We start from the raw sequence: 24,240 nt of genomic DNA, 5'->3' as shown, positions 1-24,240 counted from the left end.
AAGCAGAAATAAGACTCCAAACCAGGACTGCCTAATTCCAAAATCTAGACTGCTTCTCCACCAGTGGAGATGGACATTTATCATTTGTCAGATTCACATAGGACCACAGAAGGAGGATCCAGAGATAAAGAAGGGTCACAGACCTTGTAAATCTGCAATTTCTGGTAAGAAAAAAAGTAGCACATCCAAGCAGGGATAAGTAGAAAAAGTTTAATGAAGAGACTACAGAAGTATGAGTAGGTTAAGGAGAGTCAAAAGGGAGGTGAGAAGCACCCTAAGCTAAGAGGAGAAAAGGCAAGGACAGGGAGTGACAAGTAAAATCCTACAGAGCCAGAGATGCATCTAATGGGTGCCCTATGAACAATGATCTCTGCAGAGAAGTGTAGCCACTGCTGATGAACACTCTGACCTCACTCTCCTCCGTCCTCTCATTTCCTGCCAATGCCTCCCATTTGCTGAACTCAACCAAAAGCCAGAAGACAAGGAAGCCTGGGAATAATTACATAAGAAGCTTCTTTTCTGGGATTCAATGTAGACAAGGGTGGAGGGAGAGTCTAGGGACAAATGAAGATTGTCCAGTACACCTGGTAAGAATTCAGAAGATTAAGGGTTGACTTAAAACAAACAAACAAACAAACAAACAAACAAAAATAAAAACAAAAAAACGGAGAAAAGCAATTCTTTTAGTCAACTTAGAATAAAGTAACTTCCCTAGCCTGTTCATCACCCCTTTTTCAGGGTACTATTCCAGTTCCAAGTCAGAAGAAAAGTTAACTTTCTGTCATAATGTTAAGTGTTTTTGATCACAGACATCATGTGAAACATTATTCCACTCCCAACCATGTGTCCTCTCCATTTTCAGAGTCGGTGTCTAATATCTTACACCCTATTTCATTCATGGCAAGATAGGCAAAATATAGGTTAAGAATGGCAGTTTTGAGTGCCTGGGTGGCTCAGTGGATTAAAGCCTCTGCCTTAGGCTCAGATCATGAGCCCAGGGTCCTGGGATCAAGCCCCGCATGGGGCTCTCTGCTCAGAGGCGAGCCTGCTTCCTCCTCTCTCTCTGCCTGTCTCTCTGCCTACTTGTGATCTCCGTCTGTCAAATAAATAAATAAAATCTTTGGGGCACCTGGGTGGCTCAGTTTGTTAAGCGACTGCCTTCGACTCAGTCGAAGGATCCTGGAGTCCAGGGATCGAATCCCGCATTGGGCTCCCAGCTCCACGAGGAGTCTGCTTCTCCCCCTGACCACCTCCCCCTCTCATTCTCACTCTCTCTCTCAAGTAAATAAATAAAATCTAAAAAAAAAAAAAAAAAAAAGAATGGCAGTTTTCAGGGGGTTCTAATTCTATAAATTAAGTTTTCCAAACAACAGAATCCTAAAAGATATAACTGCCTTGCACACCACTGGTTTCTGTTTGTGTGAACCATAAACAAACACTTGTTAGCTTCCATGTATATTTCAAGCACAGAGCCAGGTTCTAGGGATATGGATATGCATTAAAGTTTCTGTCTTCAGTGAATATTTAGTACACAATGTGAATATGTGGAATGTAGCCACAGAGGAAAGTAGTTTTCAAAAAATTTTGATCAAGATACACAGTCAAAAATATGGTTTCACTATAAATCCCATATACAAAAATACAATATATAATTAAATAGGTGATGGGGATTAAGGACTGAAAATGTCGTGATAAGCACTGGGTGACACATACGGAATTGTTGAATCACTATCATGTATACCTGAAACTAATATTACACTGTATGTTAACTAACTGGAATTAAAATAAAAATAAGAAAATAAGATATGTGTGTGTGTGTGTACGCATATATTATCGATGCATACATATACACATTCCACTGAAAACAATACTTAAACTTAACTTCATGTGATATACTTTATTTCCTATTCTTTTCTATTCCATTCCATAAAATGCCAATCAAGACCAATAAAAAGACTTCATGACTCACTAAAAGGATATACTAAACCCAAGACCCAATAAAAAGACTTCATGACTCACTAAAAGGATATACTAAACAGTGCTCTAAGTCTAACCCTCAGCACAGTCCTAGGAGGTAGGTACTATTATTATCGCCATCTTAAAGCTGAAGAAACTGAAGGAAAGAGAGGTTAAGTAACGCATCTGAGGTTTTACAGTGAGTAAACGGCAGAGCTGGAATTCAAAAAAAGCAGCAGTCTATGCATGTTTCAGAGCTCTATGGTGAACAAGGAAGAAAGAGCAGTCAGCTATTAAAGTTGCCAAGTCTTGAGGGAGAACTGAAAGATCCTACTGCTGATTAGAAATAAACAGTGAGGGAAAAGTAATGGTTAAGTAGAACTAGTGCATGGGTTCATTCACCCAATAAAAATGTATGTTTCCCAGGTGGTGCTGTTGCCCTAGAGAAGAAAAATAAGAGGTGGGACAGATTCTGGAGTAAAGTTAATTACTGAAAGTCTTCTGTGAGAATGCAAATACTTTATAGACTTGGGAACATGCAGGACTGAATTTACTCATTCTTTGTCTCCTGCCCTATAGTGGCCAAGTCAGATGTGTGTGAATTCTTGAATGCTCTTTTAAAACTTAGTATCACAATATTAAGTCAAATTTCACCTATAAGCATGCAACATAATTTTACCTTGGAATGAAGTCTTTTATTTATTTATTTTTAAAGATTTTATTTATTTATTTGACAGAGAGAGATGACAAGAAGGCAGAGAGGCAAGCAGAAAGAGAGGAGGAAGCAGGCTCCCTGCTGAGCAGAGAGCCCGATGCAAGGCTTGATCCCAGGACCCTGAGATCATGACCTGAGCCGAAGGCAGTGGCTTAACCCAATGAGCTACCCAGGTGCCCCGGAATGAAGTCTTTTAATCTCTTAGAATCCCATTAAAATGGGAAGCCATGGACTACTCAGAACAAAGTAGAATTTCTAAAAAGATGATCAGAAAAAGGAAATCTTCAAGGCCCAGCTACCACCAGCTTTCATATAGAGTGGAAATTCCTAGCCTTTTAACTGTTCTCACTAAATCTTTTCTGATTTCACCCTCTTCCTACCCATAGTCTTTAGGCAGCATAATCTATTAAAAATGCAAATACAGTCATGTCAGTTTCCTGCTTCAGCAATGGGTACCTACCCCTTGCTCTTAAAGTCCAAAATCCCTAACAAGGTGTTGTATGATCCGGCTCTAGTTTACTTCTCTATCTACTCTGCCCCTCTCTCTCATCCATTCACACTATTCATTTTATAGTCCCTTCACTAACATTCTCTTTCCTGCTACAGATCTTTAAGTATTCTGTTCTCTCTACTACAAGTGCTCACTCTTGGTCCATCTTCACCTGACTAACAGTCACTCATCCTTCAGGTCCTGTCTTAAATTCACATACTCAGGTAGGTTTCTAGATATTCTAGACTAGACTATAAAATATTGCTCCTAGAACATACTATACTCATTCTTAGCCATAATCACAACTGCAATTAAATAACAGTGAAATTATTTTTTTCTTATCTATTTTCCATTTACATCATGAGCTCTATGAAGGCATGGACTATGTCCTCAACCCCTTGGAACCACTAGAAGAGCCAGACTGCCCCAAAACTACTTTGTACAATACATGTTTTCTCAAGCCTTGGAACTAAATGTTTAGTATGCCAGAAAATAACATACTTTCACATTCCCAAACACCTTCATCCTTCAAAGCAGATACCTCTTTGGTAGAGGTTATATTTAATATTATTCAGTGGGGCAAAATATAAGATCTCATTTTAGTAATGATTATACTGACAAAAATACTGAAAATAGTGACAGACCATCAGCAATAGTTCAAAACAGTCTAGTTAATTTTTCCAAGTTGCTTTTTTTTTTTTTAAAGATTTTATTTATTTATTTGACAGACAGAGATCACAAGTAGGCAGAGAGGCAGGCAGAGAGAGAGAGAGGAGGAAGCAGGCTCCCTGCCGAGCAGAGAGCCCGACGCAGGGCTCGATCCCAGAACCCTGGGATCACGACCTGAGCCGAAGGCAGAGGCTTTAACCCACTGAGCCACCCAGGCGCCCCCCCAAGTTGCTTTTTTAATGTTTGTTTATATTTATAAATATTATTTCACTTTGATGGTGCATTGCAGAACTGACCTCCTATGATTAGTATGACTAATAACAACTGTGTCTTATATCTTACTCTGGCAATCTAAATTTTAGGTAGATAGGGCTGTTTAAGACAGTGTATTCCTTTACATGAATTTTACACTGGCCCTGGAGACAAAATTCCCAGGTATGAATACCAGCTCTGTTAGAGAATATGACTAAATTGTTTCTAGTATAATATTGTAGAGTGGTAGAAAGAACACAAGCAGCAGCAAGCCTGAAGCCACAAGGTCTAGATATGCCTTTGCCCTGGCTTCCTGTGTAAATTTAACCAAAAATAAGAAATGGTGATTTAAAAAAAGAAAAGATAAATGGTAAATTTCAAGTGCCAGGAAACAGACTATACAACTTAGAAGAGATCTATGGGTAATTTAGAATAGATTATGTCATACAAGCAAGTATATTTGTAACTCACCCAATTTTTAAAAAGATATTTATTTATTTATTTATTTATTTATTTATTTATTTATTTAAGAGAGCGCATGAGCAGAAGGGGCAGGAGGAGAGGAAGAGAGAGAATCTCAAGGAGATCCTATGTTGAGCACTGAGTTCTACATGGGGTTTGATGCCACAACCCCCATGATCGTGACCCAAGCTGAAACCAAGAGTTGGATGCTTAAACCAATTAGCCACCCAAGCATCCCTGTAACTCTCCAATTTAATGACCATGGAACAAACTTTAATTTAAAAAATGGAGGCCAGCTATTGATACCTATTTAATCTTCTCTGAAAGCAAGCAAAACAATCCAAGTTCAAATAGTATCAATAACTAGTCAAAAAAAAAAAAATCTTACACAAATAGTAAGAACTACACAAATAAATACATGACCAAGATGGGGCCTATGAAAAAGATCCTGGAAGAGAAAAGGAAAACTCTGTACTTAAGATACAGAGCAAAAGCATTCTTTCAAAAAAGATTTGTTACAAAAAACAGAATTGGATTCCATAAATTTCAAGAAAGGTCTGCTGGCTATTAAATAAAACAGAAAAATGAGACGACAAAAAGAGAGGATATAAAAAGGAACTGGCAGAAAAGATCAGATCAACAAATTAAATATGGTTACAGGGAAAGATAGTTTCCAATACATGAATTAAAACTTGACCAAGAGTCAATAAAAATCACCATCAATACTGTAGAAACCCAAATCTGTAACAGAAAATAACCTTAAGGAGATGAGCCAGAATAGTGAGGCAAAGGAAAAGTAGCAGAAAACACTGAGAGAAGATAAAGGTCATGCAGAAGATAATACAACTCCAACCAACAAATAAAAAGTGCTCATGTGTTAGAAAGCAGAAGAAAGAGTGGGGCTTGACAAAATAACTCCTACATGCAAATTAACAAAAATAGATGAATTAGTAATATTTCTTAGAAAAATTTGTGAATATCAAAAATAGTCACGAAATATATCTAATAAGCATCCAGCCTGGTGGGCAGAATGAGAAATTACCTCAAAGAGGAAAAAAGAAACTGGGTTGACCTCAGACTCCTCCACAGCACTAAATGTCAAAAGAAAAAGAGTAATACCCATAAAATGACCAAAATGCTATGTTAAATCATGCTATTACCCATGTAAGAAAGTGTGAATAACAGTCTCTGTAGACAAAGGTAGAGGTGTTTCCCTTTTTCATATTTCTAGCAAAACTACTTAAAGATGTATTTATTTGAGTAAGATATGAGCCTACATGAAGAACTCAAAATAGGACTTGTAGTATAAAAAGGCTAGTGGTGGGGTGCCTGGGTGGCTAAGTCAATTAAGTCCTGGACTCTTACTTCAGCTCAGGTCCTGATCTCACAAGTCCTGAGATCAAGGCCCCCCCTGGGGGGGTTCTCTGCTCATCAGGAGTCTGCTTGGATATTCTTTCTCTCTGCCCCCCACCCCTGCTTGTGCGCACATATACACATGCTCTCTCTTTTCCTTTTTCAAATAAATACATAAATCTTTTTTTTAAAAGGCAAATGGAATACACTGAAATGAATTAAATGGATTGAACTGTAAATAATTATTTTAGATATGATTCCAAACTGTGTAAATGCTAACTAATAATTATCATAATAGTAGATATTAATGAATAAATACAAGAAAATAATTTAAAAGACAAACAGTGGGGTGGGGAAAAAAAGTAAAATAAAAATGGGAATATGATTTTCTTCTGCAGACTTAACCCAAAAAAAACTGTTTAAATATGTTTAATCTTTTAAAAAAACCACTAACATCAGGGGCCCTTAGGTAGCTCAATCAGTTAAGTATCTACCTTCAGCTCTGGTCATGGGATGGGTCCTGGGATGGAGCCCTGCATAGTGCTCCCTGATCAGTGGGGTCTGCTTTTCCCTCTCCCTCTAAACCTCCCCACCACCCCCCAACCCCGACTCATCTTCTCTCGCACTTGCTCTGTCTCTCTTAAATAAATAAAATCTTAAAAAACAAAATAAAACACTAACATCAGCCACTAGTAAATGAAATGAAAAAAATAAAAGGTATGTCATCAAAATTGGTAGAGAAAAGGGAAACTAAACAACTATGCTGGGACAAAATAAATTTTAAAAGCCAAAGAAAATTTCAGTGAAACACAAAAATAGAAAAACATCAAACAAAATGACATAGAAAATGTGTAAGTATATCCCGAATTAATTATCCTTTTACAGAAAACATACTCAGATTTGTTTACAGAAAATACATCTGGTATTCGTTGTTTATAGTAAGGCATCTAAAATAATATAGCATAGAACGATTTAAAATAGCAGTAATATGGACATGGATAAGACCATAGTAGAGTTAGCATTCTTATAAATTAAGTAATAATGAAGGAAATACTCTCCAATCAATAAAATTATTTTTTAAGATAGTTTAATGAAATATGAATGTGATAATAAAATATAAAAAATAGGATTTATAATGTTCTGCATGTAAAATATATAACATAACAATATGATAATATATAAGTATAATCAAAATTTGTGAAATACACACTTAATGCATAAAATATGCTTCCTTAGATATTGATTCTTTTACTTAGATGAGATAGATTCTAAGCATGTTATGCATTTTGTTAATAGGAAAAGATGCTCATGAGAAATGGATGAATATCCTTTTCCGCATATCCTCACTTTTCAAATTACTGTCTCTCCAGTCTCATAAATATAAAGCATTAACCATTATTATTTTCATTTCATTTCCCTCATCACTGCTATTGATGTTGAGCATCTTTTCATAACTTAATCTTCTACAAATGACCCTCCCCATAACTTTTGCTCATTTTCCAAACTGGATTTTGTTATGCTATCAATTTTAGAAGAACTCTTCCTACATGATAAATATTGATGGGGTTGCAGTCATGCTACCTCAAGATACAGCACCTTGCACGATACTGAATATTTTAAACTGAAGGAACGTGAGAAACAGCACATAAAGGAAGAACTTGCTGCGCTTCTCCTAAAGCAGGTCATAAGACCCTCATGTGAGAGATGCCCTCCCTATATGCAGAGGAAAAGAACCCTTATCATCTCCAAAGATGAAAGTAAGAAGAATCTGAACAAATGGGGCTTACTAGTTTCCCCCAGTTTACTACACTTAGTTCATAACACTTGTTCTACCATATTCTTCCATAACATTTCACTCTTCATCAAACCTAATATAAAAATAATCAGGTGAACCATGTCTTAGGGTCTTCACTTCCTTATGGAGCACATAAAAAATAAATGTGTACGCATTTTCTCTTGTGAATCTGCTCCAGTTGAGAACTTAGGAGGGTAGAGGAAAACGGTATTTTCCTTCACTGCAATGTCAATCCTGTTCTCATTCTCTATATTACTAATATTTCTTCTCCCCAATTAACTGTCTGGAAAATATTTTTATTTTTGCCTACTTCTAAAATTTTATGAAATATTAGATATTTCTAATATTTAATTTTATAGATTTGTGATTTGTAGTCTTGATTAAGAAACTTACACTTAGATTGTCTATATAATGTCTTCAATTTTATTATAGAATTTTTTTCAATTTTTCATATATTTTCACTCTATCTGGAAGTTATTTTTGAATCTGACTTAAAATAGGGGTCCATTTCATGTTCTTCAAGTTCAGTGAGCATTGTACCAATACCATTTACTTAATAATGCACTATTTTCTTAAAAAATTGAAATATCTTCCCCTTCTATTAAATTATTTTATAGTATAGCATAGGTATTATTATTTTATAGTATAGCCATAGGTATTATTCTTTCAACTTTCAATAGCATATATCTATTATATTGTTGAATCTGTATCTGAATTCTGCCTTTCACCAGTCTACTTACCTTTTCTCATGTCAATATTATACTGACTTCATTACAGTGATTTTACAGTATGATCCGACATCTAGTAAGGCAAGTTTCCCCTCACTTTTTTATTTCCCCTCAAAAATCTGTCACTCCCCCAACCATATATATTTCATATCATATTACATAAATTAAAAACAAGGATTTATCAGTTAAACCAATTAAAATAATTCCTGGATGAACATTAAATTTGGGGAGAACTTTTTTTTATAAAATATGAATTCATACTACCCCAAAACAAGATTTCTCTTTTGTTCGATCTTGTATGTCCTTTAATAAAATTAGAAAGTTTTATTTTTTTTAATTTGTAACTGTGCCTTTCTTGTAAAATTTATTACTAAATAGTCTAAGTAATTCTCGGTACTTTTTAGAGAATGAATTTTTTTTCCTATTTCCCTTCCCAAGTATTTACTACAAAGAATATTTTTAAAATTTTACCTAGCCATCTTATTGTATCAACTTATTAATTTTACAAGCCTTTTGGTCAAATGATTACAAGAAAAATATCTTAATTAGCTTCTTCTATATGCCAGATCTTCCAAAAATACTGATTGTAGTATTTATAGAGGCTAATCCATGTTTACATCCTGATTTTGACTCAAATTGTTATAGTATTTCACCATTTGGGAAAATAACTGCTGTTTGTCCTTAGCTGATAGAATATTTTACATTTAAATAGTTATATTCCTGTTTAACATAGAGATTTTAGTATTATTATCTAGCTGGTTACAGTCATGCTTACCAATCTGTCATTGATTGGCTGGCTGACCTGGAGACATCTCTGTATTCTTTAGGTATTATTCTTTTAACTAGGCCATAGGTATTATTCTTTCAACTAAATGATACATGAATTAGGTGTGCTAGTATTTCCTTTTGCATTCTACATTTATATTCTTCAGTGAGGTTAGACTTTTTCTCTTCTTTTATACTACTTCTAGCAGGATTAAGTATAAAACTATGCTAGACTCAATATAGAATGAACTGAAAAAGCTTTACATTCTTATCATGATCAAGAATAGTATAAAAGGCAATGCCCTTTCCTATTTTTTTTTTAAGATTTTATTTATTTATTTGACAGAGATCACAAGTAGGCAGAGAGGCAGGCTGAGAGAGGAGGAAGCAGGCTCCCTGCAGAGCAGAGAGCCTGATGCAGGGCTCGATTCCAGGACCCTGAGACCATGACCTGAGCCGAAGAAAGCTTAACCCACTGAGCCACCCATGGGCCCCACTCTTTCCTATTTTTTAAGATGTAGGTAACAACTGCAAATCTTGTCATGGTGCATTGTTCTATGTACTCTAGTTACCTTTCCTGTCTCTTCTCTGGTAATGACCTATTAAAGTTTTATAATTATTCAGTCAATTTTAATAATTTATATTTCCTAGGACACTATTCATTTCATTGATGTTTCACATGTTACCATAGAATTATGGTTGTATTATCTTATGATTAAATTATCCCGTATCCGTGGTTGGTGTCCTCTTCAATCATAATCACATGTTTTTGGAATGATCACTTGGATTTCTTTATTCTTTTTTCTTTTCAGTTGCTTTCATTCTGGTTTTCATCCATACTAATTCTTCTTGCCTTGTTTTATTCTATTGTTCCTTAAGTAATTTATTATACTTGGCAAACAATTATCTTCCAAAGAACTAAAAACATTTCAATAAGATTTGAGTCAAGGTAGTATGAAACTTAATAAAATGAGGTTATTAGGCTTAAAAAAGAAGAACAAAGCCAAAGGAATCACAATCTCAGATTTCAAGATATACTACAAAGCTATGGCAATAAAACTGTATGGTACTGGCACAAGAATAGGCATATATAGCTCACTGGAACAGAACAGAGATCCCATAAATAAACCCATGATTATGTGGTCAATTGTCTATCACAATTTTCAATAAATTGTTTTGGGGAAAACTGGAGAGCTATTTTTGGTGTGCCAAAAATGAAACTGGACCACTACCCACAAAAATCAATTCAAAGTGGATGAAAGACCTAAACGTGAAACCTAAAACCATAAAACTCCTAAGTTTCAAAGTAAACAAAGGAAAGAATCTCAGACATTCACCTTAGCAACATATCTATTATGGATATGCCTCCTCAGGCAAAGGAAACAAAAGCAAAAATAAACTATTGGGATTACATCAAAGAGAGAGGAACTAAAAGCTTTTGTCAGCAAAGGAATTCATCAACAAAACAAAAAGGCAACCTCCTGAATGAGAGAAGACATTTGCAAATGATGCATCCAATAAGGGGTTAATATCCAAAATATATAAAGAACTTATAAAACTCAATACCAAAAAACAAACAATCCAATTTTAAAATGGGCAGAGGACCTGAAAAGACATTTTTCTATGGATGACATACAGAGGGCTAACAGACACATGAAAAAATGTTCAACATTACTAGTCATTAGAGAAATGAAAATCAAAATCACAATGAGATATCACCTCCCCCAAGTCAAAATGGCTAGTATCAAAATGACAAAACATAAGAAGTGTTGGGGAGGATGTGGAGAAAAGGAAATGCTCCTGTACTGATGACAGGAAGGTAAATTGGTGCAACCATCATGGAGTATGGAGTATGGAGATTCCTCAAAAAATTAAAAACAGAAATATCATACAGCCTAGTAACTCCACTGCTGAGTATTTACTCAGAGAAAATGAAAACAAATTTCAAAAGATATATGCTGCTCTATGTTTACTGCATTATTATTCATAATAGAAAAGTTATGGAAGCAACCCAAGCATGCATATATATATATATATAAAAAATAGAATATTACTCAGCCATTAAAAAGACTGAAATCTTGCCAATTGGACAGAACTGAGGATATTAATTGGATAGAACTGAGGGTATTAACACCAAGTGAAATAAGTAAGACAGATAAAGACAAATATCATACGGACTTCATTTATGTGAGGAATCTTATAAGTAAAAAAAGAAAAAAAATGAATGAAGGAAAAACAGACTCCTAAAAACAAAGAAAAAACTAGTGGTTGCCAGAGGAAAGAGGGCTGGGAGGATGGGTAAAGTAGGTAAAGGGGACTGTGAGGTACAAACTTTCAGTTACAAAATAAATAAGTGATAGAGATGAAAAGTACAGTATAGGGAATAGAGTCAATAATATTTTAATAATGCTGTATTGTGACAGATGCTCACTATACTTACCAAGGTAAGCATTGAGTAATGTGTAGAAATGCTGTGTATACCTGAAACTACTATAACATAGTGTTCACCTATATTTCAATTTAAAAAGAAAAGATTATTAGGTGATGAGATCCCAGCTTTATCTCTGTTTATTCATATATGCCTTTTAGCAAATTATTTAACCTAAGCTAATAGTTTCTACAACTATAAACTGAAAAGAGAATATAGTCTCAAGATTCTTGAGACACCTGATAAAACTGATAAAATTTTAAGCTCCTTCTGAGAAAAGGAGGCTTTCTGAAGGAATAAGAGACCTTGGAAAAACTGAACTGGAACTCACTGCCTTTAGAAATAATAATATCTAAGAAAATCAAGTTTTTCTATGATAGTGAAATATAATAGAGATCTATATTCATTCTATGAACACTCAGGTCATAATCAGGTGAACTCTTAAGATGTTTCACCAATATGAATGCCTTAGAATTATAAGAACTTCTAAAGAAGATGAATGCATGTAAGTTACATTACAGAATAACAGAGATGGGTGTTTTTTTGTTTTGTTTTGTTTTGTTTTGCTTTTTAAGTATCACATCGTTAAACCATATCCTCATATTTTTCTTAGAAGAAAAAAACCTGGGGTCAAGTGGATTTCAGGCACTCCCACTAAACCCTGTGATGTTGCAAACAAAAATCTAGGTGTCTTTATTTAATTTTTATTGGGAGAATTAATCACACTGATAGATTTGCAAAGAGTTTGGTACCTGAGAGGTTGAAAAAGACTATTCTAGACAAGTAATTCAACTTCCTATCTTTAGTCTGTGATTAAACTTTTCCATGTTCATACTTTTGCTGCTTCACCAAACAGACTTTTTCATTATTGGACAGTTACGACTACCAAAAAACTCTGGTGTACATCAAGTCAAAATCTACCTCTAAAATTCTCATCTATTTTCTTGATTTCAGACTATGAAGCATAACAGACTAATTCCTTATTCTTGAAAACAGCCCTATACCTGTTTGTGGGTAGTCAACTTAGCTCCAAGACATTTCCCTTTTTCAGACCAGTAATTTTTAAAACAACACAGCATAATCCACTATTCCAAAATTTTCTCTAAAGATGATTTAACAACTCATGAAGACAATATTTTCCATTTTTAAAAGGTTCCACAGTGAAAGCTCACCTAATTCTTGTCAGAGGGATATAGAGTGCTCTAAATTTACCTGTGAATTTCAAAAAGAATTCAGAGAAAACAACTGCATTACATTGATGTATGTGACCTAATGAATTCTGCATTATTCTCACATATTTATTTACTTTTACCAGTAAATTCTTAGAAACTGTAACTCCTAAATTCTTTAAAAATTATTTCTTAAACTACTGTCAAAATATTACCCATGGATGGACATTAACTCATGTTCAAATTTTAGCCATAAGTCATTTTTTTATTTCTTTTTATGAATTCAGGAAAGATAAAGGCAGTAATATCATTTTAAGTGGTACTAAAAACAATATTTACATTAATTCCTTCAGGGGAAAAAAGAGAGAAAATATGTAGCAGAGTGAAGTATAACAACATACAAGGGAGAACAAATTCCAAAATGGTAAACCCAGCTCTATAAAACTCAGCACCAAAATTCAATAATTATACAAGAGAATTACTTACGGATACAATTCTGAAAGCTGTTCAGCTATTGCATAAGCTGCTGGGTCTCTGTCTAAGGCATACAGAGTAATGTCTGACTCCTTCTGTAGAATGGCTCTTGTGTGTCCTCCTGAACCAAATGTCATATCTAGAAAAATCTGGCCAACACAGAAAAATAAAATTACTACCTAAGCATGAACAAAATATTCTTGCAAGCTACCTTAATTTCTAGAGGTACATATTGATTTTCCGAGCTGATAGCAATTGGAAAAACAATTAAAATTATTTTGCCTAGAATTCAATTTGTTATACATGAGACCTGGATCAATTATGAGTGACCAGTCTGAAAGAAATGGTCAGAGTATCAGTAAAATGATCATCTCTGGCATAGGCTGGCCAATTTAAGACAAATTTACATTTTCCTCCAAAGGTCAAACTGGCTACAGAGTTATGCTGCTAGCTTTTTAATGCTTTCCAGCACCTGGCTGATGATAATATTTCCAACAATTTCTCATTATTTGGAAATAGCTTACAATTAGTATGGCTCACTTTATCTCAATCTCTCTAAATGGCTTTGTATTACACATGAAGATATTCAAGAATACAAAGAAAGAATGAGAGAAGGAAAGAGATACAGGAAAAAAAGAATGAATATACCTAACAATAAATAATCACAGGACAAATCCTTAAAAATCAAAACTGGAAAAGGCTCAAGGCTTAAGTCAAAAGAGCTAGGGTAAATTCTAGCTTTGTCACAAGTACCTATATATTTTTGGGAAAGACACTTAAAATCCCACTGTTTTTAGATTTCCCCAGGCTTTGAAAAGAAAAAGAAAGTCAGAGGGAAAGAAGATACCATCAATACTTACCTAACTGGTAAGGTGACATATAATTGGTCATCTAAACCATGACACTTGAGAGTGTAAGATCTGTAAGTAATAATTTTGCCAGGATAACAGTTTATAATCTACAGGGGTGGCTTCATGCTTAGATCATTCTAGAAAAACAGTAAGGCTAATTGGACTTGAATCTACTTCTTGGCTCTTTTACTGGGTCACACTATAAAGAAAATAGGTCTCAGTTGGGCAAGAAACCAGACCTGGACCATTAGAAACATATTTGTGAATAAGTTGATTGTGGTTGATTTGGAAGTCAAGACACTCTCAGTGTAGATTAATGTGCCCTTTAAATAAACTTCACTGGTATTATGAAAAGAAAAATAATCATTCCAATAATATTGAAGACTATGAAAAATGACATATGCTATACATCAAACTATTAAAAATATATAAACTTGTAACTTTTTCAAAGTTAATGTGAACACTGCACAAGAAGACAACTTCTTGAAATGGATCTGAACATTCTCCTGCCCTGAAGGCTACAAATTATTTCCAGGAGAGTGGTTAGAAACAAGACACAAGTACGCTTTGATTTTTTGCTACCAGTTACCGTGCTGAGACCCATCCTCTGAACAAGTCCTCAAAAATGTTAGCCTGCTATTTCAAGAATAACATGGAGGAAATTTTCTGATCAAAACTTAAAAGAGGAGGGATGTAAATTATGAGAGATGTAAATGTGGTGATAAACCACAAGCACTGCTCTTTAACATAAGTATGTTAATACAACTAAAGCTTGCACTTCTGTCACTGTCAGCACAAAAGACATGGCTATACACTCTTTTCAACATTACAGATGATAATGTTAAAACAACACTTGAAACTTACCAAACTTAATACCCAAAGAATAAGTCAATTAAGAAATGGGCAGAGGACATGAACAGACATTTCTGCAAAGATGACATCCAGATGGCCAACAGACACATGAAAAAGTGCTCAACATCCCACTCTGGAAAACAGTATGGAGGTTCCTCAAAAAGTTGAAAATAGAGCTACCCTATGACCCAGCAGTCGCACTACTGGGCATTTACTCTAAAGAAACAAATGTAGTGATCCAAAGGGGCAGGTACACCCGAATGTTTATAGCAGCAATGTCTACAATAGCCAAACTATAGAAAGAACCTAGATGCCCATTAAAAGATGAATGGATAAAGAAGACATGTTTGTGTATATACATATATATAAATACAGATATAGATATAGATATATGATGGAATACTATGCAGCCATCAAAAGAAATGAAATCTTGCTATTTGCAATGACGTGGATGGATCTAGAAAGTATTATGCTGAGTGAAATAAGTCAATCAGAAAAAGACAATTATCATATGATCTCCCTGATATGAGGAATTTGAGAGGCAGATTGGGGTATCTGGTGCTTAGGGAAGGAAAAAATGAAACCAGATGGGATCGGAAGGGAGATAAACCATAAGAAACTTTTAATATCACAAAACAAACTGAGGGTTGCTGGTGGAGAGTGATATGGAGAGGGTGACTGGGTTATGGACACTGGGAAAAGTATGTGCTCTGCTGAGTGCTGTGACGTGTGTAAGCTTTACGATTCACGACCTGTACCACTGTGGCAAATAATACATTATATGTTAATAAAAATAATTAGAAAAAAAACCACTAGAATTTCTTGCTTTTTTTTTTTTTTAAAGTAGTCCAATGTGAGGCTCAAACTCATGACCCTGAGATCACAATCCAAGCTGAGATGAAGAGTCAGACATTTAACTGATTGAGCCACCCAGGAGCCCCTTCGTATTATTTGTATGGTTGTTAGGAGTATATACTTATAATCTCAAAATCAAATAATTTCCATTCTGAGTCTGTATACTTATTTTATGTATCAATGAATAAGTAAAAATCTCCCACCTTACCATACTTCAGTTTAAAAATTTCTAGGGGCTTAGCATAATTTAAACAAAGAACTTTTCCAAGGCAGAAATAGAAATTACTTTTTTGTTATGCCCCAATATCAAGTCTTGCTATAATTCTGTATTTTAACTGAGAGTATAGAAAATAAAAAAATTTGCATATGATTATTTTATCTCAAGCCAGGAAAGTCCCAATTGATAATTAAAAAGAAAAATTCTCATCATTAAAAATATTCTGGAAAATGTAAGATGATTATAATTTACATGATTATTTTTTAATATATCATGATTATGCCCTTGGAGATGTACTGACAATCAAGGAAGTTTCCATAGGAAAAAAAATAATAATTATAACCAGTCAAGTGTACCACAAAGCAAAGCTGGAGACATGGATTTATAAAACTACAAGTGAACCCCACCATATGTCCTAGGTTAATAGGTTACTGAAGCCATCAACAAGAATTTTGAAAATTCTAATATACATTGCTCATTAATTTAGGCCTTGTGAATCAACCAGCACTATAACTGAAAAGGGAGCCAATTAGTGTCTCCCTTCTCCTGGGTCACTAACTTGATGTAAGACCACATTTTAAAATTTGTACTAGCTGACAATAAAATAATACTGGACAAATGCAAAAGAACAAATAAATCTGAGTGTTACAAATCAATACTTCTATGGGTCTCATCTGCATGAATTCATATATATATATAATGTTTCAAACATAAAAGGAACTCTTTCTTTAAAATTACCTGATATAATTTATCTAATACATAAAACCAATATTTGTTACCAAGATTTTATTCTGACAGTCCCACTTCTCACTTGTATAATCCTAACCAAAGTATTTTAACCCTCTGAGCCTCAACTGTTTCATCTAAGAAGGGGGGATAAAATGTACCCCTATTTACTTCACGGATACATAAAAATTATCTTATTTCTCCCTTACAACCACTAAATTGGTGTTATCAGATGTACACATACATAGAAACTAAGATTAAACTAAGCTAGTAAGTAGCAAATGCAGGAACTGAATACAGGTATACCTGGCTCTCTTCTGCATTAAATCAACAAAGCCTATATTTGCCCAATACCTTATAATTTATTGAGCATTAACAGTTTTCCTACTTGGTCCAACAAAAGCTCTGTAAGTAGGGACAAGTGGCTTTCTCTCCATTTTTGCAAGTACAAAACTCAGGTGCAGAGAGATAAGTGACTTGATTAAGATCCTATAACAAGCAAGTGAGGGAAAGAGAACTCTAAACCATGTGTCTCCAACTCTGAATTATTTGTGCCTTTTCTGAAAGAAATAAAGAGAAGAAGGGAGGAGTGAACAAAAGAAAGAAATTAAAAAGTGGATGACATAGAAAGAATTATGGTAGAAATAGCTTTATAAAAATTATATAAGAAAACTTTGTTTTTTTTTTTTTTATAGATCACCCATTCCACTGGAATTTAGGCTCTCAGAAACCATGTCTTAATCTTTGTGTAGCGGGACAACTCTTGAGATACATGTGTTTCTCTCTTTTTTTCTTCCTCTTCTCTCTCTTTCTATTTTAAGTAGGTGCCTAGGTATTTAGAGCTTTAGAAATGTATATTCCTTGAGGATTTTTGCATGTCACAAAGAAAAAAGTATCTTTCCTACCATCTGGAGAAAACCACTTTCCTATCAGTTAATATTAAAGAACAACAACAAAAAAGCTCAGAAAGAATGCTAGTTATCCTGGGTAGGTTAGTATCTTTAAGGAAAAGAGAGAGAGAGAGATCTCACTGAAATTGGATAGAAGAGAGATGGGAATAATGAACAAATTCCAGGAAGGTGCAGGACTAATGAAATGACTGACAGATGATAAGATCTCAAAGCAGCTGTCTATATGAGGAACTGAAGGAGGGTGGACCCTCAACACAGGGTTCCCAGTGATACCAGAGATTTCCATACCCCTCTTTGGCACAGGAGCAGCAGAACCTCTGGTCCTAGAGGGCCTTTACTACAACAAAAGGCATCTCAGGAAGAACTAAGTGTGGTATGAGATGAGTAGTAAGATGAAGGGCTTCTGCATAGCTCAGTTGGGGTAATGAGAATGACCGAGATTGATGGCTTCTTAGCACAGGGAGATTGGGGCTCAGAATCAAAAAAAAGTGACTTAAAAAATAAACATTTGAGGGAAGATGCATAACTACAGTTCTCCAACTCTGATTCCACTTTAACAGCATCAGTGTACAGCAGTAGATGCTTAGTAAATATTTAGTGATGTAATATGAAAAAAGAGCTCAGCTTCCCAAGGTAGCTATGATAAAGATACCAATACTCATTTGTGCAAATGAATTTAGAAACACTCCTCAAGATACAAGACTCATTACCATAAGACCAGATAAAATAGTCACAGGATATCTAACTTTTAGAAGTCATTTAACACCAATATATTCCAGGTATTACAAGCTGTTTCATTAATGAACTTTTTCAGAACATTAATAATGATCTGATATTAATAATATTATGTAACTCTAATGCACCATGTTTCTATCTGTTTATCAGAATCCTTTACATTTGAACTAAGAAACTGAACATTTCTTATTTTAGGCAGTTCTTTGAATCAAATACAAATAAATGACATTTTATCCCCATGGTCTTCTAAATATAGAAATGATTAGGTTCTACCTTGCACCATGATGAGTCACACTTGAATAGTTGAGCTATAGCTGTGAATCTGATAATGAACAGGGTACAGATGCAGAATTTCAGAGCTTAGAGGGACATAACACACTATTTATTCCACCTCCTCATTTTACTTATGAGGAGACCAAGGCCCCAAAAGGTAGGTAGCTAAGGGCAGAGCTAATACTGAAATATAAATCCTATGCTCTTTCCACTTCATCTCATAATATTCCTCAACTGGAATTATATAATCACACTGAAATAAACAATTATTCTTTGAAAAAAAATTTTTTTTCTTAGTGAAGGTAGACATATATGTGGGAACTTTGCACCTTAAACCTCCAATACAGTTGAAAACAATCACTGTTCTACCACCCTAAATTGTCTTAGGACTTTATGATGATAAATTTGTTGGATCTAATTCCAAAGATAATTATGTTGTATACGTAGTCTCAGATCAATACCCATCTATTATGTATAATAGCAATTGGTGATGACTGACTTCTTGACAGGTTACAGTTTTAAAATTGACCTTAAAATTAAAAGCAAAAAATTAAAATACTTAAAATCATAGGCCCATGGGTAGTTGGAGCCAGAAGAACCCACAGAAATAATCCAATTTAATTCCATTAATATATACTGTTCTGTCTTTCTGGAGTATACTTAGCACTACTTTTACACCTCTCAGATATGACATTCTTTAAAACCTAGCTAAGGAGAACTGAGAGAAATCAAGGGATTTACCCAAGATCATCCTGCATAGACTAGATAGTTAAATGATTTATTTTTCCTAATCCAACAGTTCTAATCATCGAAATTTTCACAGTAGAACAACACTGTTAAAATTGGACATGAAAACATTTTTAGCCATGAACAGCACGAGGGCAGATCTTTCAATTTCATTTTCCTAATGTTGATTAGTCATTTCCAATCTGTGCAAGATTTTTAATAGTAAGTTCTCATCTGAATTTGGAAACAATATGGCCTGATTTCACTGAAAAATTTCTTCCTATGAATATTTCCTTTTCTGGCAATTACTAGTTTTGAATATTTAGAATTGAAGTGTTTTTGAAAGAATTTTGGAAAACTTCACCTATTTGCAACAGGTTTCATTTTGAAATACTGACATGTCTCAGGCATATACTTAACCTTCTGCATTTTTTTTTCCAGAGGTAAATTAAAATATATGGCATTAATTACTTATCTGTATATTTACTGAATATTCAGTACAGATAAGGTCATAAGAGGTAATAACTCTTGAGATATTAAGTTATGGGCCTTCCAGTTTGATGAGGGAATTAGACATGTACACAAATAATTACTAGTAAAAAGAAATCAGCAATATAAGAAAAGCATATACAGCATTTCAGGAGGAGTGAAAAAAACATAGGTATTTCAATCAGTAGTGAGACGGACGAAATTGGAGTAGGTTACAAATCAGCAGGGCCATCAAGGCTGGACAGAAGTCAGAGAGCACCCTTTCTTCTCACTCTTCCATATTCCCCAAATTCAGTTACCTACAGCATCTTGTTGATTGTACATAAATATGCCTTAAATTTTTCCACTCCTATTTTAAATTCAGGACCCCTTATTTCTTTGCTTTACTACTGCAATAAGTTCACACTCACATCCATACCTCAGTCTGACTTCTAATTCTTCTTGCTACACTATTAACAGGATATTTTTTCTGAAATAAAATTGTAGAATGTGACATTCCTGCTCTCAGAAGCTCTCCAAAGCTACATGACACAGTCTAAATTTCTAAACATAATGATTAATAGTCTTAAGATTCTGGCCTCTGCATTTCTGTCTAATATTATCTTCCACTCCTTACACATGGATTTTATAATATATTCTCTAGCCATTGAGTTATAAAATATAACAAAAGCACCTATAATTATCAAACATGCTAAATAGTCTCATGTCTTCTCTACCATTTTGCTGTTCCATCTCTCTCAAATTGAATTCTCAAACAATTATGAGAATTCTAATATGTGCACATCTCTATTCTTACAGTTAGAAATACAAGAGTAGGCCAAAATAGACATGGCCCTTGTTCTCAAATAGTTTTCAGCTGGAGGCCTTAGTATCTTTAGTATTTCCATTCTTTCTTTCCATAATATTCCTCTGCAAGATGCCCTAAACATTTGTGTCCTGGATGCCAAACATTGCATGACAGAGAATATAATTAATAAATATCTACTGAATAAATAAATAAATAAAAACAGAGAATGAAATCTTACCAAAGGTGTAGATGTAGGAAAGAATATGATATGTAGAGGGAGAACAAGTTTGACTAGAATGCAGGATGTATTACAAGAAGAGAGTAATAGAAAGAAGAAAAAGGGAGAAAACAAGAAGAAATTAAAAACTTCCATGTATGTGCCAGATACTATTATTTGTTGCGATACGTTCCCTGTGGCCATCCTAGAAGGACCCCATAAAACAATGTAGGAAATAATGCTGGAAGGTAGTGTGAAGTCAACTCCTGGCAGTCCTGAAAGGCCAAGGTAAGTAATTTGCATCCTATCTCCTAGATAATGAACAGCTCTAAAGACTTCTGAAGTGAAAAAAATAATGTGACTGCCAAGAGTATTAGATGGATGACAGCTTATGAGAATATTGTGGTGACTTGGTATAGAGCAAGCACCCAGGTAAGAGGACACAAAGCCCGAACTGCCAGTAGAAATGGAGAGTAATAATGATAATAAAAATGTATAATAAATTTACTGAATGCTTCTTTTACACCAAAAATGGCACCACACATTTTCTCTGCATCATTCATTCATTTTATACATAGGCAGAAACACACACACACACACACACACACACACTCACCCACATTCATTTAAGTTAGTGGGATTCTCAAAACCACACTTTGAGTAAGTTACTATTGTTATTACTATTCTACAGAAGAGAAACGGGAGATTTAAGAGAGAAGGTTCGGTGGACAGTCTGAGGTGCAGCTAATGAATGTTGGAGAGAGATTTCAAAAACAATTCTGTCTCTTGAATCTGTACTCCTAACTACTTACCTTCTCTGTAGAGGTAGAACAGACTAATCTGATGCAGTGAGTGGAGAAGTGAGAAGTAAGAACCGACTGCAAAGCATGCTATCTGGTAACTAAGAGTATAGGACACAACATTTATTATGCAATTATTATGTGCCAGAGCACATTATGCCACACACTTTACAGATTTGACCTAATTTAATTCTTACAACAGACTTATGGTACATAAAATAATTCCATTTCACAGATGAGTATATCAGACTCATTTACTTAGGACAACATAAATCGGCAGTCCCATTAGAGAAAGAGGCAGAAATAAGCATTTCCTTCTCCTCCTTGCCACCTTGCTACTCTGCCTCCACCATCTCCCAATTAGTGTTAGAAAGGCCAAGGAACAACTTCTTACTCTAAAAGAGAAAAAATCAGAAGTATGAGACGATACAGGCACCTTGATAGAACAAAGGTGTTATGAATTCCATGTGGGAATAGAGTAACTCTTTGTAGGAAACATGAAACAGTGAAGTGAGGGGGCACCGCGGAGCAGAGATTTTGAAGAGAATAATAATTATAAAAAGCTGGAAATCCAGAAATGTAATAGGGCATTAATCCATAGTGGGAGGAAGAGGTTTTATTTCCTAAAATACTTAAAGAACATTAAGTTCTAACTATTTTTAAAGTTCATCTTTGTCAAAAACATTGATACAATTTTTAAAAAGTAAGATAAATTGTTTCCATTATAGATCTAAATTATATTATGCAGCCTTTGGGACTCCTGCACCCCAAATACAGTATACCTGGCACACATTTACAAAAAGCAACAGAAGGATGCACCTTGATATAATCAGTGAGGCAAATGTAAGAAAAATGAGCCAGTTATTTGGACATGATATGATATATATGATATATTGGATATTCTGACTTAAAAAAATCATTAGAAGAAGTTATCTGGTTTATAGTGTCACCGGAATGTTTATAATTGCTAAGGTAAGCTATTGTTCTACCACTGTGTACTGAATCATACAAACCTATCACCGACTTCTCTCAGGCTTTACTTATGAATCTGTCTAATCTATTGACAGGCAGACATTTGTCAAACTGATGCATCTACAGACCTGAAATAAATCAGAACATGTAACTCGGAACATAGAAGGCTACCAACATTATAGTCAACTAACATTCTGAACAAACATTTTTCCTACCAAACCCCTTGATTTATTATTGTCTTGTCAAGCTCTGTTGAGTATCCATCTGCTACACGCTTATTTTGTTTTATTTGTAACTATTACAGGGGCTTATGTAAAATGAAAAGAAAGTCTCAAAAGAACATAAAAGTTATACCTCAAACAAAACAATCAATGCATTGCAATAAATTTATCTCTTTTCCCCATGTTAAAAAGAGTATTGGTGTTACTATGACTCATTCTCCCTAAATTCTACAAACATTTCATCTTGTAGTTTAAATTCCATCCTATCCACAAAAGCCTCTACGTGTTGTAACAAAATTTATTTTTTCTCTTCTTTGTAAGTATGTTCACTTACATTAAATTAAATTAGAGTATTCATCTTTCTTAGTGTTAAGCAGGTTTGCTCTTATCTGTAACATGGATGAATTTCAATCATAAGACCCAACCATGTACAATGAACTGACACTTGATCTGCTCACAGATACAAATTTTGTACAAAGTTTGAATTAGCACAAATAGCTAAAAATAATATGGCAAGGATGGTCTCAATTAGCTTAATTTCACGGATGTTTCTGGCCCAGACAATGCCAATCTGTCAGCATCATTTTTATTAAGAAAAAAAGTTTTTAATCTACACCATAAGGAAATTCATATAACATATTCTAGACACACTTTCTCTGAAAATGCCACATAGGTATTCTCTTATTAAATTATTAAAAATATAGATTATTTATAGTATTGGGAAAAATCGTGTGTAAATAATAGGATATTGAGCTCTTTAATCAGTGTGTTCATCAAATGTTCTTTTCAAACTTTTTTTTTTCTTTTTTCAGTCAGGGGGACACAAGTCATTTTACTGAGGGCAGCTTCATCATGGTTCCAATACTGAATTCTTATCAGCATTAAAAAAAACCAACGATGGTAAGATTTTCTACTATTTGGCCTCTAAATAACATTACCTTTATACAAGTCAAAGTATGTATGTTTGTGTGTATATACATACATACACACACACACACACACACCTATATATGTGTGTGTGTGGTGGCATCCAATCCACTGTGTGCACATGGGTGTATGTGTGCACATATGCAGGCACCTGTGTATGCAGGTGTATGCACATATGCAGGCACCTGTGTATGCACCTGTGTATGCAGGCACATGTATAAAAGCAGGTGACTAGAAGCTGCCATATTATTTAACTGGCTTAAATATGTGACTCAAGGTGGGACAATTTTTAGACTCACAATAGGGTACATACTACACTACCATGAATCCTTGCATGGAGTTAATGATAGAAAGTAAAACTTAAAGAGAAAGAGTTTCATAGGTTAGTAAGAAGGAAATTCATCAAGTGTCTTTAACATAATTCA

The 24,240-nt window shown here is 34.4% G+C and overlaps 1 protein-coding gene across 5 annotated transcripts in view; it reads right to left on the bottom strand.

Moving 5' to 3' along the window:
* Nucleotides 1-24,240, bottom strand: part of METTL15 (methyltransferase like 15) — a 190,109-nt gene that overhangs the window by 88,657 nt on the left and 77,212 nt on the right. For all 5 annotated transcript variants that reach the window (XM_032356439.1, XM_032356441.1, XM_032356438.1 and 2 more), the window contains one exon: nt 13,269-13,405. In XM_032356439.1, coding sequence (XP_032212330.1) covers nt 13,269-13,405 — 137 coding nt within the window. The remainder of the gene's footprint in view (nt 1-13,268; nt 13,406-24,240) is intronic.

Source organism: Mustela erminea, chromosome 9 (genome assembly GCF_009829155.1).
Source record: "Mustela erminea isolate mMusErm1 chromosome 9, mMusErm1.Pri, whole genome shotgun sequence".
Classification (NCBI taxonomy): Eukaryota; Metazoa; Chordata; class Mammalia; order Carnivora; family Mustelidae; genus Mustela; species Mustela erminea.
The sequence above is the reverse complement of the archived record's forward strand: the minus strand, read 5'-3'. Positions and strand labels throughout refer to the sequence as shown.